The sequence below is a fragment of the Zonotrichia albicollis genome, chromosome 1 (genome assembly GCF_047830755.1).
Source record: "Zonotrichia albicollis isolate bZonAlb1 chromosome 1, bZonAlb1.hap1, whole genome shotgun sequence".
Taxonomy (NCBI): domain Eukaryota; kingdom Metazoa; phylum Chordata; class Aves; order Passeriformes; family Passerellidae; genus Zonotrichia; species Zonotrichia albicollis.
The window spans coordinates 96,304,633-96,320,143 of NC_133819.1; the positions used below are offsets into that span (position 1 = coordinate 96,304,633).

Here is a 15,511-nt window from a genome sequence, read left to right on the forward strand (position 1 = left end):
ACCTGGATAAACACATTCATATTTAATAATTACGCAGCTGTTTTGGCTGCAGAAAAGTAGTTCTGACGGTGTCATAACTTGATGCAAGAATTACGAAGTGTGTGGCTAAAAAGTAGGAAGAAAGCTTCTACCATCAGTCAAATACAGCATTTGCCACAGAACTTCTGTTTTTACTTCCAAGGTTTACAAAATACTCATCTTCATTCTTCAGAATGTATGGAAAATATTTCATTGCAGTATGGTCAAGAGATTATGTTTCCATTTCCTTTTTAGTATTCTCAATAAATATTTGTGTTGTATTATATAGATTGATCAAAGTCTATAAAATCGGGTACCACCCAAGACATGGAACATTTTCCATCTATAAATGTCACAACGTACCACCCTCAAAGTGTAACACAGACTTCAGAGTTGTCTGGAGAGGTCCCTTGCTACCAGTCCCATGCAGGTAAAAAGGGATCTAGAGATATATTGCCATCCTAATCCTTACCCTCTTGACCTACACAGTTACCTTACACAGTGGAAGCAGCAAGCTGGGACACGCAACTGGAGCAATTTACTTTCAGCTGACTGCATCAGAGGAGAGATCAGTTTGCAGCTTACAAAGTTTTGGCTGATGGCATGCAACAAGGAACTGTTTTTTCGTGGGAAACAAACCATTGGGAAATAAAGGTGGTGCTTTCAGCAGCTACCCACACTGTTTTCCACAGACTCACCAACAATGTTAGCATACTCTTCCTAATGGAAATAATAACCTATGCTCTAGACAGTACTTGATTGTTTATGAATATGAGATCATAATTTATATCTTGTTAAGATGCTTAAAATTAGCCAAAGGTGCTCACTGTGAGCAGCATGAATCCCACTGGGTTCTCCCTCTATTTTCTAACCATAGCAGCTAAGTCTTCACAACAGGAAGACTGTTGCTGACTACAGAAATTTCCAAATCATCTCACATACCTAGCAATTAAAATAAACTTACTTCAGTTTGTCCTTCCTTCTGAACTAAACTCTAATATTGCCAGGATTTGATAAGAAGAACAAATAATGAGAAGTAGCAAAATAACTTAATTCTTTTACAGTCCTTCACTTGTTATTTTTCTTTCAGAAAAGATGCTGAAGTCATCACTTGTCTTTTTGATAGCAGTCTTCCAAAGTATAAATGTCGGCCTAGTCTTCATTTCTTTGTAGCAAAGCAAATGCACATATGTGTACAGACAACAAGCCATGAGCAAAGCTATGAATTTTCAGCACATCTTCTACTTCCAGCACCTGAGGAATCACAGGTGGCTTCCTTATGTTCCTTGGTCAGCCACAGACAGAGAAAAACACTCAGGCAGCAATTGATTGCAGAGCCTGTACCTATGGAACCTGTTCCACACTCTGACATAGTATAGCACAAGACAAGAGCTGAACCCCAAAGAGAAATACTGCTTCCAAAGGTCAGATAAGCCTCCAAAACATGGAAAGCTGAGCATGCATCTCAGTCAAAACTTCAGCTCCCCAAACACTGCTTGAGTCCTTCACACACACACATCCTCTCATCACAAACTTCCAAACAGTAACTATTTCAAGAAAAAGCTACATTTCTTTCCTTAGCACTTTTCCAAAGTATGATTATGCAACTGTCCGAGACCCTTTTAAAGCAAAATGCAGGAAATAATCAATTAAATAAAGCTTTCCATTCCTATCTAGTTAATCTTAGTAGTTGGGTTTCAGTTGAAAACTCCAACTCATTTGCAAGAAGCAGTAAAAGGTGATGACAAAGCTAACAGGCAAGACTCAGTAAACCACCTCTCTGGTATCACAGGTAGCCTCTTGTCCAGTGGATCCATGTGTACTGCCAGTGCTTCTAACTGGAAACCGTTCTGTGAGACAGCCACATGCAGAACTCATTCCTTCAGAACACGAGCAGGTTATTTTATTACAAAATGATTGCATACTAACCCTTACCCTCTTGGCCTGCACAGTTGACTTATGCAGTGGAAGCAGAAAGCTGGGATGTATGACTGGAACAACTTCCCTTCATATGGATGTATGGCAGATCACTTTGTGACTTTTGCCACTTGTTTACCCAAAATTACCTTTAACATCAAACTGGATCTTTTTACTTTGCAGGGGTAGCATTGCCCAAAACAGGCATATCAAATAGTTACTATCACAAATTTCTCTACTCAAAGAAAGAAAAATGTTTCAAAAGAAGAATTAACAGTTCATTCAAATAAAAGAGGGTTGTACTGATGGACTTGATACACTTCTAGTTTTACATTCAAAATGGAAATATTGGGACACAGCAGCTGATTACAAGAACAGTTTTCTCAAAAATATACAGAACATCAACCCTGAGTTCATTTTCCCTGGCTACTTTTCTTTCAGACCTCAACAATCCCTTCCACTGATATACCTACAGTCTTGTCTATTTCATGATATTTACATATTAGTAAAATTTAATATTCAAAAATTCAGATGGGCTTATGCAAGCACATGAAACAACTGGCAACCTAGGAACTTCCTCTTTTTACTTCAAAGTGCAAAAAATACACAAATTTTAGAAGTATGTTATATTCCAAAATTATTTGACAAAGCATCTCAAATATACTTAGTTGCTATTACACAGTAGTAGGTATTTACCTATAGCTCTTGCTCTCAAGTCGAAATCACTACACAGTTTTTTCAATCAATCAAGATAATTTCAAAATCATATGATCTTCATATGATGTTGCTAGCACTGTAACAATGATCCCATTCTTAAAGCACATGAAAAATACCAGAACCTTCCAAAATCAAATATATACTTTAATGATCTTTACAGGAATTGTTTTATAATAGATACTCCAATTCAGTGACTGTTTTTGCTACCAGTAACTTTATTCATTCATATATGAATGATTCTATTTTATTCAATGGGATTACTCATATGTAAAGTTCTTTCAGAGGCAACTCATAATTTAAAATTCATAAGGAAGATGAGGTAATTAAGCAACTAAAAAGGTTTTTCTATGGCTTTTTCTTTGTAAATTAATTTTTTAAACAGATATATCAGATAGAACTCTAGTCAAGAAAGTATCATAAACTAAAAAATGTATATTTTACAGTACTAATGGTGTCTCTAAAAAATCTTTAAAGAGTATTTATGTGTATTTTTCATTAAAAAAAATCTAAATCCAGAGTTGTACTTAACAGTGGCAGAATTTATTCTCACTGAGGAATGACTTAATGAATTTATTTTTATTTTCTTGCTCATATTTTCATGTGCGCGTATGTGTATATCTTAATAGTGAAACATCTCTTTGTTCTGTGTTCTGACACAATTTACAAGTACAGTAATGACGTAACAGAAATTAGAACTTGGCACCACTAACATCACCGATGCACTCACCTTGTCCCCAACCACAATGTCTACCAGACACAATAAAGGTGTAGCCAAAGATTTATCCTGCCAATAAGATATAGTTATAGGTCCCATGAAGATTACTGACACTGAAGTACCAAATATGTACTGGCCTTGGACTTAGCAGATAACATGCCAGTTTTGAGACACATTCAAGTTGACAATAAATCAGTATCACAGTTCCAATAACAAGAAAATATACCTTAGAGGAATTTTTTTTCCTGTTAAAACATTCCACTTTTGAGTTAGCTATTAAATTGTAATGATCATAATGGACTAGGCAGTAGGGGGTTTTGTGTCTGAAATGTGCAGACATTTTACTACAAGTTTATTTTTTAAAAACTTATGTGATTTTCAGCTGCACAGTATTTTCCCCTTAAATCAATTCTGTCTTTTAAAAAAGAAAATAACCCAAACAAAAGATGTTTCAGCAGCAATTTCATTATGAGTTACACTCGTTTTCTGTATCTGCCCATGCAAACACCTCCACAGCCTCCATAACTCCTCCTTGTGCATAAAAAAACCCAATAGTGATGGAAAGCTACAGAGAGCAAGGTGCATAAGTTAAGTACTCCTTACTAAATTGTACGTGTATTTTTCCTCTCCCTTTCAAAACTATCTCTGTGCCTACCACTAGCAATTTGATTCTAAGAAGTTTGTATAAAGGGCCTCAATTTCTTGGGGTGTATGGGTTATAACGGTTTTTTTCAAGCACCCTTTTGAACTTCTTTTCAATTTTCTGTTTTTGATGATAGTCATGCTGACAACTTTTTTTGGTCCATCAAATTCTGTAGTACAATTACATGAATTTACTTTTAATAAATTACCATCTTTGCATATATCAGTCAAACCATGAAGACTAAACACTTGCAAATAAAATGCATTATTAATTTAATTGTCACAGCCTATTTAGCTAGCTTCTATTAGTATTTGCTATAATATGCAATGTATCAGAGGGCAGAATCAAATTCAAAACATAAAGAATAAACTGATTATATTGTCCTAGAGAAATTAAAAATAGCAAGCTTGCAAAATTATAATCAAGGCATTAATGTTTTACATAGGTAAGAAAACTACGTAACTTAATTTGTAATATGTTTATGCCCAGAGTGATGGTTTAACATGCAGAAGAAGGATTTCTTTGGTTCCTAAAGCCATTAACAGGCATCAAACTTTCTCATAATAGAAGAGGAAAGGTGGAAAGGAAAGCAACAATGGTTTGGTATTTACTGCACTAGTTCACGTGGCTTAAACATCCCCCATCCCCAGTGAGGGACCGCTACTAGAAATTTATATTGTTGTTGTAGCTCTGCCACTACTGTTTGATGCTGCTCTACATTAAGCTGAAGTGCCACCTGAAAAGGTATTGTGGAAAAGAAATACTCCAAAGATGGATGAAGAAATTGCAGAAGAAGAGGGCATGAAGTACTTTCCAATTCCACCTGCCTGTGCTGGAGGCAAAGCCTGCCCAGCCATGCCAGTAGGCAGGGCAGGGAGGCTGCAGGCCTCAGCAGGGCTCCTCTGCTCCTTGGGCAGCCAGAGCCTGTAAACCTGCCACCCTCCTCCTCCTCCTCCTCGTGCCATGCTGGCCAGCCAGCCAGACAGCCCTGAAGGAATACAGGAAGAAATGGGGAAAACGGCCACAGCTGAGAGGCCTTCAGAACAAAACACTCTAAGAAAAGCCAGCAACAACTGATTTACTTTAGAGCATCCTACTTGTTTAGGAATTCATTTCAAGATGATCATCACTAAAGATATGCCTCTCAAGCTAAGATAAATATATTGTATGTATCCTTCATTGTGCACATATTCACTAGGGTGATGCAAGTTATCTCTATGTTGTATTTATGATGAGTGTACAGTAAGTATCCCCTTGTAAAAGAATATATTGGTATTGAATACTTCCAGTTATAAAATAAGCGACCAGAGACAAAACACTTTTTCTAATTGTTGTGCTTGGACAAGAGATAACCAAAATAAACTTTATTATGATATCTGCTTTGATGAAACTGTAGCTATTTTTTCAATGCATCGCTGTGTATTTTAGATTAAATAGAATATCTCAAAACTCTTGAATAATCACATGGTAGGGAAATTCTGGTCAAGACCTTTGTAGAGGAAATCTTAAAAATAAAAGCACTACCTAAATCAGTGCTAAGTCAAACTAAAACATATATGGGGTGTTAATTAAAAACCCTCCTCTTAGGTCCCTCCATGATTAAAGCACGACAAACTTGTGAGGAATGGGTCTAATTGACCACAATTTCCACTGTCTTTAACAAGAAATGAACATGGCTCAGAAAGAGCTTTTCTGAGCTCTCCTACAGCTCCTATAACTTATTTTCCTCTTTTTTCATATCAAAACCAGAAAATACACTTTATTTATGAAAGCCTACCCCCAAAGAATGAGTTACAAGGCAGTAATACTTGAAACAGTATCAAGTATCCAGCAATGAACACCTCTATCTACCCAGGCTGAAAGAGAATATGAGATCTTTTGGCTATCCAAAACACATCAATTTTCTAGTTGGCCCAAAGATTCAGTGAAATAGCAATAGCTAAGCCACAATGTGCCAAATAAATCTCAAGCAAAATCTGTTTATCTGCAAACACAGTGCCATTGAGTTTGTAAAACACAGTTATATTTTAAACCATATAAAAAAATAACCTGCTTGCAAACAAAGTTGGAGAGTAAGTAGCTGTGTACAGATTGAAAAAATAAATTAATTCATTTTAAAAATAGTGAAAATGCCAAATCTCCCTTCCTGTCCAAGAACACTTGAGGAAACTTTCTTTTTGATTTCTCTATGGCTATGACCTCTTTGAAAGTAATTTTATAAACCTATGAGCATCAAGGCCAGGAAGAACAGAACAAAAAAGGAAAAGAAAACCAAAAAACCCCAAACATTTGATTTTGCACTAAGAGGCACATTTCCAACTATGAAAGTTTAAAGAAAATAATATCACCTATCAAAAAAAGCCTCAAAAGCTGCAAATTCCACACCTCTTACTTGGAATTTCTCTCTACAGACACGTCATAAGCACCACACAACATAAGAGCACTTAAAGATGCTGATCTCTCTTGGAGTTGAGGAAAAAATCCAGATGGCTTCATTGTGGGCAAGATAAATATTCTAGAAAAGATCTCCACATACTGTATAAGATACAATGGAAAAGAATTTTAAAGCAGTTTACCTTTCTTTAGGGGTGCCAACTCCGTGTTTGCCCAGCAAATGAGTATTCAAATGCTTCTTCATCACAAACGCCACCCTGTCAAACAAAGAGCAAATGAGAAAGATCTTTTTTTTTTTTTTTTCTTTTTTGAGCATGCACTTGAACACATTTCATTAAAGGCAGACCTAAAAAAAAATCCCTCCTCTGCTAGGATGTGACTTAGATTGGGGAGTCCATTCTGTAACAACAGATTTCCCTCATTTTGCAATCCCTTGGCTTTTCTCTTACAAGTCCCAACCATACACCACTGGTCAAAGAAAGGAAAACCTGTTTCTGCTTCCCTTTGAAAATTAGAACATTTCACACATTATACTGATAATATAGGCTATTTTACCTGAAGAACATTGTCTGATGTTATAAAGTAATACAGTTTTAGTTATACCTTTGAATTTATTTAAGCCTTATGGACCCATCCTGCAACCCTTCTTCATACAGGTAGTTCCATTGTTTTTCATGAGAAACATAAAAAACCAGCAAGATAAGATGCTTTAATCACTGCTTATGCCTGGACAAACTTCATTGTATTATTAATTATTTAAAGAGATACACACAGAAACAAATTAATAGCCTTAGTTATTTTATAGCCTTGTGAAAAAAAAGGATGAAAAACGTGAAGCACATGTTCATGAATACACTATCAGCAGGAATATTGTTCAAACTGGCAAGACATTCTTCAAAGCACCAACAGCAGCAACAAAACACATACTACCTGGCATCATGTTTCTACCAAACCAAACAGATAATTTAATTTTGGTGACATACGTAATGAAACAGATAGAAGCCTATCAAGTACTATTCTTCTGCTGATAAGACCATAACATCAATTTAATTATGTCATGTGACTGCTTCAAACAATTTAGATATCAGACTGAAGCTTTAAACTAAAATGGTTTTCTCGATAAGCAAAAATTTTACTGGTGCAACTTTCAGTGTGAAAAGGGCTTGCAAACATTTTTGTTAATTATGTATTACAGCTGTCCTTCATAAAGTTAATTACTAATAGCTGAAAGGCAATAGACTCTATTTGCATATGTACATGAAAGGCATGACATATGCAAAAATATGATTTTAATTAGCATTCCATGATATGAAGGGCTACAAATCAAACTGGCATGTTATAAGATTTTTAACATTAAACGCTGAATTCATCTGGACGTGTTTGCAGTAATGGACAATGGAAGGACTGTAAAACACCAGCACTATGGGGTATAAGAGCCACAAAAGCAAAGACACAGTACTTTTCCTTTACAATTATGTAAATTTAGCTTTTCTGTGTCTGATCTTCTTTGGGCATTTGCACATTATTACAGAGAATCTCTCTTGTGCATCCCTTAAGGTGTAGGAATATAATACAGCCTTATTTAAATGATATAAATTTCCTTATTTTTTACAAAAATACATTTAAAAAGTATCCTAAATACTTTTCCCTACCCAACTTATTACTATGGCATCATAACCATTACAACTGTGAATAATCTATTACACCATTACCATCATTACTATGCAAGTGTCATCAAAATTACTGTACATAGGGAAAATCATTGTAACAAAATAAAAAAATGTATTCCAAAAAAAGCATAAGGCATACAAAATGTACTGCCTTTGCTTTTCAACAAAAATACTATTTCCACCAAGTTGTGGAAGGTACCAAACATATTTTCATTTAGTAATACCTGCATTTCCTGTTACAAACTTCCATTTTCCCCCTTTCTAAAAGAAAAATAAACTCAGTGAAATTACTGTGAAAGGGCAATGCACAATCAGAGAGGTAAAGGGATATTTTGCTATTTGCATGGAATATAAAGATGCCAACCAGCTACACAATATTTGCAGGGAAGCACTTTTTGGTTTCTGAGCCTATTTAGTTAAAGGTGCCAAACAAAGGCTCACCATTTCATCTACCACACAACTGCAGGGGGTACAGACAGACATACCTTTCTGCAAAATCAAAGACAAAGGTCTTGGTAATAATATGAAGCAGTTAATCTCACATTCTGCCTCTTCTCTGTTGCATCTATGTTCTAGCAACCATTTTACTGCCGTTACACAGCACAAATAAAATGAACCCTGACTCAGTTTGGGTTTCAGAAACTGCTAACATTTTAAGCTTTTCATGTAAGGCTCGAAGGCTTCAGACTTGAGGAGTGCCAAAAGCCTCAGTGCAAGTCTGGAGCACACTGCACAGCTCAGGGCAGCTCCCCACCTTACAGAAACAGACCTTAAAAATAAAATTTCTATTTTCATAAGAAATTGAGAACAAGATTTTAAAAAAATACCAACAGAGACAGGCATTATTAAAACAAGAGGCAAAGTCTAAACAACCTTGTTTAGATGCTGAGTTTGAGGACCACCCATTAAAACAAACAAACAAACAAACAAAACCACAAAGAGAAACAAGTAAAAAGTATTTGGTTTTGTTTACTAAATCCTGCAGGCAATTTTCAGAGAGGTGGTAGCAGTGTTTGCTGGCTTTACAAAAGAAACACAAAAATGTTTTCCATACATTCAGTAACGCTAGGTTTCGATGTAATTAATGGTTTAGTAGTAAAAAAAATAATGGGTTTATCTATGCTATTTACCTCTGCTGAGGTAAATCAGTTACTCCCAAGCTACTGCTGGAATAGACATGACTTAGCCTTGGCCTTTTAAAAGAATCTTTAGAGAAGTCTGACTGGCACCTAAAAGTACTCACTGAGTGAATGCTTTCAAGATATATTGCACTGATGTATCTTCAAATCAAAAGGAATCTTTCCATTAGCAATTGAAAAGCACCAATTCAGGCTTCACCAAACTTCTAATTTCTTGTTTATATTTCTAGTGAAAGTATAAACATTCAAATGCTAAAAACTAACTAGTTTCAGAAGCGCATCAAAAGGGAGTAGAAAAAGTCTATCATCAAACCAACTCTACTGTTTCAAATATGTGCAAACCAGGCTGTACTAGAGGCCTGGAACCAGTTTTACAAACTCTAATCTGGACAAATTCATCCTCTACCCACATGGAGACAAGAAGTCCCAGCCCAGCTGCTCCCCTGTGGGTCAGGTCTCAGCAAGCAGAGATGTCCAGCCTATACATCCATGTCATGGTCATGGGAGTTCCTTTCATTTGGTAGGAAGACTACGAGAAGCCTCCTCTGAAAGTGGAACAAGGTGAGTAGGCAGGATTCCTTTTCCTGGCAGTAGCATTGTGCTGGGTTAACTTTTTTGTGATATTCAACTACTCTGGCTTCAAAACCAGCAAAATCCTCAGGCAGACACTCTATGTTAAAACTACAGGATAAATTAAAGACCAATTGAAAAATTACACAGAGCTTTAGGATAGCATCCTCATTCCCTATAGACAACTTTTTGCACACAAACTATAAATAAAAATTACTTTAAATCATATGAGCACCTTTCCCAAAATAAGTTCGCAGAAGATTCTGGTTTCCTTTTAGAAGAGTTGTGGTTTGTAGGAACGTGACCGTTCATATTCCATGGCAATCCTCAAACAGTATTTGGACTCTCTCAGAATGTCTGTAACTGATTTAGGAGCCTCTATAGATTTGTCTTCAGATAACAGCACATTTTAAAGTACAAAAGAAACAAAGGGACTTCTAATTCTGGGAATAAAGAAAAATATTGGACAATCTTTACTTCCACATTTTATTCTAGTGTAATACAAATTTTTCAGCATGTACAATGTTTATCATCACAGTACACAAGGAATAGGAATAATCTGTCATGTATTGTCTGTTTTCTATTTTCTCTGTGGGGAGAAAACTGTTCTCTGTGAAGTATCTTGCTTTGAGAGGAAAAAGATTCTAAGTTTTATTATGCTTTGAATCCATAATAGCTCTTTCCCTTTGAATAAGTACATCACTGGGTTAGTGAAAAGCCTAAAAAAACCCACCCAGAACCAAACACACAACACACACACAAACCAAAGCATTCTGGGCCATAAGGCCACAAAACCTGTTATTGCCTGCGTGTTTATCAAGTGCCTGGACCTAGGAAGGAGCTACATGTTACCTCAACCAGAAAGCCACTCGAAGCCATGGTGACAGAGCAGCCATCTTCTGACTGCACAAAACTGTTGAGGAGGGCCAGCACGGGAATTTATTTTTGTGGGACTCCACAAACAAGGTATCAAGCAGCTGAAGAGCAATTTTAAATCACTTCTTAGTGGATACATTGCTCTCTGCAATTGCTCTTGGAGAATTTATTTTAGAGACAACAATGTTCAATGACAGCAGAAAAGTCCAGGAGAATAACAATGAATATCTAGCCTTTATTCATATTCTCAATATCCTTTACATCTCCTTTAAACTGTCCAAAACCTCTTTACACACAAATTTAACTCTGAGAATACAGGTAAGCTAGTGCATAACCCAAGTACATAGGATGTTTTAAAAAGCTTCTTGAGAGCCTTTAAAATAACCAAAATCAAACACATAAACAAATCCAAGAACTTAGTGCTTTGTTTTAGCATAAATTTCAGGCATATAGAAAGGATAGAATGTTGTATCATTTTGGATGAATCGTCTGGGCGACCTGACAGCATCAAGGAATAATAAGAAATAGGATCTCAAACTTTTATACATAATCACAGAATACAATGAAATAATGTATTATTTTGTTCACACCAGGTTTTGTTTTCTATGATCTATGTTGAATATCTGTCCTTCTATGAGGCAAGAAACCAGGAAATCGAGGCAAGAAACCAGGAAATCAAGGCAAGCTTCACAGACGATGCCAAGAAGGGGGACTGGGATATGTTCAAGTAAGTAAACAACAATGTGGACTCTATGGTTCTTACCACCTTAATGAAGCGTTCTTGTTCTTACTGTGTCTCAAAAAACACTGGAAACCCTAATTGTAGTTGAATGTGTGGTTCACATGGAGCCATGCCAACAGGTGTATCAACCAGCAGGAGAGAAAAACAGTTCAGTTTTTCAAGAGATACCAGGACGTGCATGCATTTCAGAATGTTCAATAAAACTTCTATATACAATTACAGATTACTGCATGCACTTCAGTTGTGCATATTCTACTCCTAAAAGTAGAACTTCTCATATTCAAATCAGCACTTGGTCAAATAGTACTTAAACAGAGTACCTGAAGTAAAAAATTTCAAGTCTTCAAATTCTCCAAATTATACTAAAAAGTTGCCACCCAAATCTTATGTCTCCACCAGGATTTATTCAGCAGGTTAACTTCAGGAATAAGAGCACAGAGGCAGATGCAGAACTGTCCAGAAAGCAATGGTTTTCTATGAACAAGTAAGCTTTTCTTTCCATGCATCAAAAGTCTAAATTCCTGAGAATTTCTTAAAGTCCATCATTTTTGGATGTTTGCTGATTCTGAAGGGTCCAGACTGGGGCTCTGATAACTCTCTTGCATGACTGCGCGCAAGGGACTCAATTTAAAAGAAAGTATCTGGCAGGGCAGAGTCTGGTGTGGAAGATATCCTGCAGTCTGAAAGGCTTCATGCCCTTTGTGATAAGATGTCAGGTTCAAGTAAATATCTGGCAGGCCGAAGTCTAACGTAGAAAACATCCACATATCTGAAAAACTTCATGCCCTCTATGACAGGACGTCAAGTCCTAGAACCCTGCACAGGAAAGATGGGGCTCTCCCAGACTCATTTACTAGCCAAATAAAGGAGGTCTTATTACTTCCAAATAAAGGAGATGGTTATTCTTTGTAAGCTAAAAAAAAAAAAATCAATAACATTCTAAAAGGTTAACAAGTCATCACGCAGTGTGCGGCGCTGAGAGCGCAGCGACACACTGCCTTCTACTCCCTGCTGACCCCATGTGTCAAAGCAGGATATGGCTGCTCTATGCTCCACCCTCACCAGGGCCAGTAATTAAACTGGGAAGCAACACATATCCATCCATCCATCTATCCACATCTTCAGGTGTGTGTAACCTGGAAGAATGGAAAATTCAAACTTTTCCTCTTTAAAAGAGAAACCAAAAGAGGAAAATGAAGACAACCTTGCCCTCACTAACAAGACAAGAACCCAGATTACCATGGGAAGATATCATGGCAGTTCATAGAACCTAAAGACCAACATAACTTTGGAATTTCTGAGAACTATCAATCAGCCTTTCTGCTTCAATTTTGTGTGGGTTTTAGGGTGTTGTTTGGATTTGGAGGGAGGACTTAAAATTTTCCATGCAACAACCAGGTATGTTTCTTAATTATTAGCTTATTTTCCATGGAGAAGTTTTGCTACTGAAGTTTAAAATCCAACATTTTCAAATGTTTTTTATGTTACTATGAAATCACCAATGCAGTGAGTACAATCTTTTCTTTTAAAAATACCTCATCTCTTTTTACTGTTACTTGTAACAACCTAGCAATGAAGCCAAGCTGCCCAAAAAATAAAGACAACAACTTGTATTATCAGAACACCTGCACACAGCTAGCACCCATGGTAGACCTGAGTATCACAGCAGCTACTGTTCCTGCCTTGCTTTGAACAGGATGACAGACAACAGGATTGTCAATGTGCTGTTCAATGACCTGCATCAATCTCAAGAATAATTTACTGCTATATCAGACAGATCATTATGGATGAGTTGCGCACTATCAATCAATCAATCGACTGTGTTGCTCCTGCATATTCCTGCATCTATCAACCAGAAGAGAGAGACATCCCTCAACATATTCTTGTTGCTCTCTGCCACCAATCTGCTATTCTCAAGATGGCAAAGAATTATTAGCCCCATGGCCATAAAGTAGTAGCAACTGGCACAATTATCTCCTCGCACAAATTCAAGCAGAAGAGATCTGGGTACAAAGATGAGCAAACTAAATAAAAGAGAAAACATCCTCTACTGTTCCACTCAAGCTTGTCTTGTCATCAGAAGTTGTTGAGTTTTCTCACTATTCCACTTTTAAGAGACTTATGTTATAAAATAAACCATCCAGGACAGAAATTTAGTCTGTTATTGTGGCAAAAAAAACCAGTATTTATATAATTTCCTCCCCCATGAGGGAGCTCACTTACCTGTGTGCCTCACCTTCAGTTACTTATTTTGTAACTGAAATCAAAAAGGTTTCCTGCAAGTTAGCTCAGGTCCATTCTGAACTTTTTAGGTTTGAAGGTATTGTGTAGAAGTGTTTTACTTTAAATACAAAAAGTACTCTTCAATGACAGCTGCAGGAATAAGCCATGTCCAGCCAGTGAAAATTATAATTAACATAAAAGTGAGTAGAAATTTAAGAGTGGAACTGTGAACTTTTATATTTGAAGACACAATAACAAGTGTCAACTGTAAGTAAACAAATTACATTCTGCTTTTATTTGCTTGAAGACTAAACTTAAAATAGCTAAACTGTGGCAAAACCGTTAAAGTCAGGTGTTCCCTCTGTCAGAAAATCACCTTACAAATATATGAGAAAATTAGTACCACTACAAGAAATGTTTGCTTCAATATTCAGAGAAGTTAATGAATGTTAAATGATAATGGTAAACAGCAGCAGTACGTAATTAGATTTCTAAACACATCTTACCAAATCACTTCTAAGCTAAAAGAATCACATGTTCTATTAATTTTCATTGGTTATTGAGCATCTGTAACTGTCACCTCTAACAGGTGTTTGGTAATCTAACAGCTGCACAAAGTACTAAAAACAAAAAAAAAAAAAAAAAAAAACAAAAAAAAAAAGAAAAAGACAGAATCACAATGTGCTTTCTCTAGCACTGCTATCAACCTCTCAAGTCTACTACAAAGCAGAACCTCTTTTCCTAAAGTCTGAAATGCAATCCTAGGTTTGGTGTTGGAAGTGCCTTACATTAAAGAGAGATTAGTACACACATCCAAACCCAGGACATCATGAGAAAAAACACTTGCCATGCTACATGAAGCTGCAGAAATGCTTTAAACATAAATGAACGCTTACATCTATAAGCATTGTGATCCAGAATAGTGTTAGCAATCTTGCCACCAAGACATGGCTTATGTCTTTTCTTTTTTCATGACTTGTATTTCCAACATTCTCATAACTGATTCCTCCCTTATTCAGTCTTTCCACTTTCTTCAGGTACTGGCTTGTCTTCCTGCTCATGACTGAGTCCATTTCCTAGCATGCTCAGGACTTCAGATAAGGAATTTGATGCAGTAGGCATCAGTTCTGCATATCATCATTTAGCATCTGGAAAGCAACAGCAGGATAAACAAGCTAATATTTGAAGGCAGAAATTGTCCAAAGTTGATTCAATCTTTTGGGTGGGTCAGGTGAATCACATCTCTAGGTGCCCTGAGAAGAGTTTTGAAATACTGGACTTTCTGCAGACAGTTTGTAAAGAGCTTCCTAGTGATCCCAACCAGCAAAGTCTGAGCCTTTTGAAAGTGCAAGAAACAGACTATAAGACTATCTCAAAATAAGGATGTTCCAATGACTTTCTACTTAAAATTAGAATTTATAGAGCGAAATAAATTTATTTTAATGACTTGCTATTCCTAAATAAAAAGTCACTTTTGATGTAGCTTCTTCCTGATGGCTCAGAAATCACACAGCAGGCTGAATTACCAGGTTTATGCAGAGCTTCTAGAGGAAGAGCTATCTTGAGAATGAAATTCTCCTCATCAAAAGAATCTACTGTTGCCTGTCTTTACAGGAAATCTAAACAAATCTAAAGACAGTTGATTTGTCGACTAGAAAACACGTAGGGCCTGCAGTAGCAGTGCCACATATATAACTCAGTCAATTCTGCAGCTACAGTGCCTGTGGTCTTTTGCAAAGTTGAGAGGTACCAAGAAAGAAATGAGATGAATAAATTGGTCACTATCTGATGACTGAACTGCTCAGAAGTCATACACAATCAGAAGACACACACAATTTTTATTGACAATTTCCCCACAATTTGAAATGCTGCTGGTGATAGATGGTG

The 15,511-nt window shown here is 36.5% G+C and overlaps 1 protein-coding gene across 1 annotated transcript in view; it reads right to left on the minus strand.

Moving 5' to 3' along the window:
• Nucleotides 1-15,511, minus strand: part of ZNF407 (zinc finger protein 407) — a 336,446-nt gene that overhangs the window by 196,099 nt on the left and 124,836 nt on the right. The window contains exon 4 of the mRNA XM_074547690.1: nucleotides 6,587-6,661. Within this exon, the coding sequence (XP_074403791.1) occupies nucleotides 6,587-6,661 (75 nt within the window). The remainder of the gene's footprint in view (nucleotides 1-6,586; nucleotides 6,662-15,511) is intronic.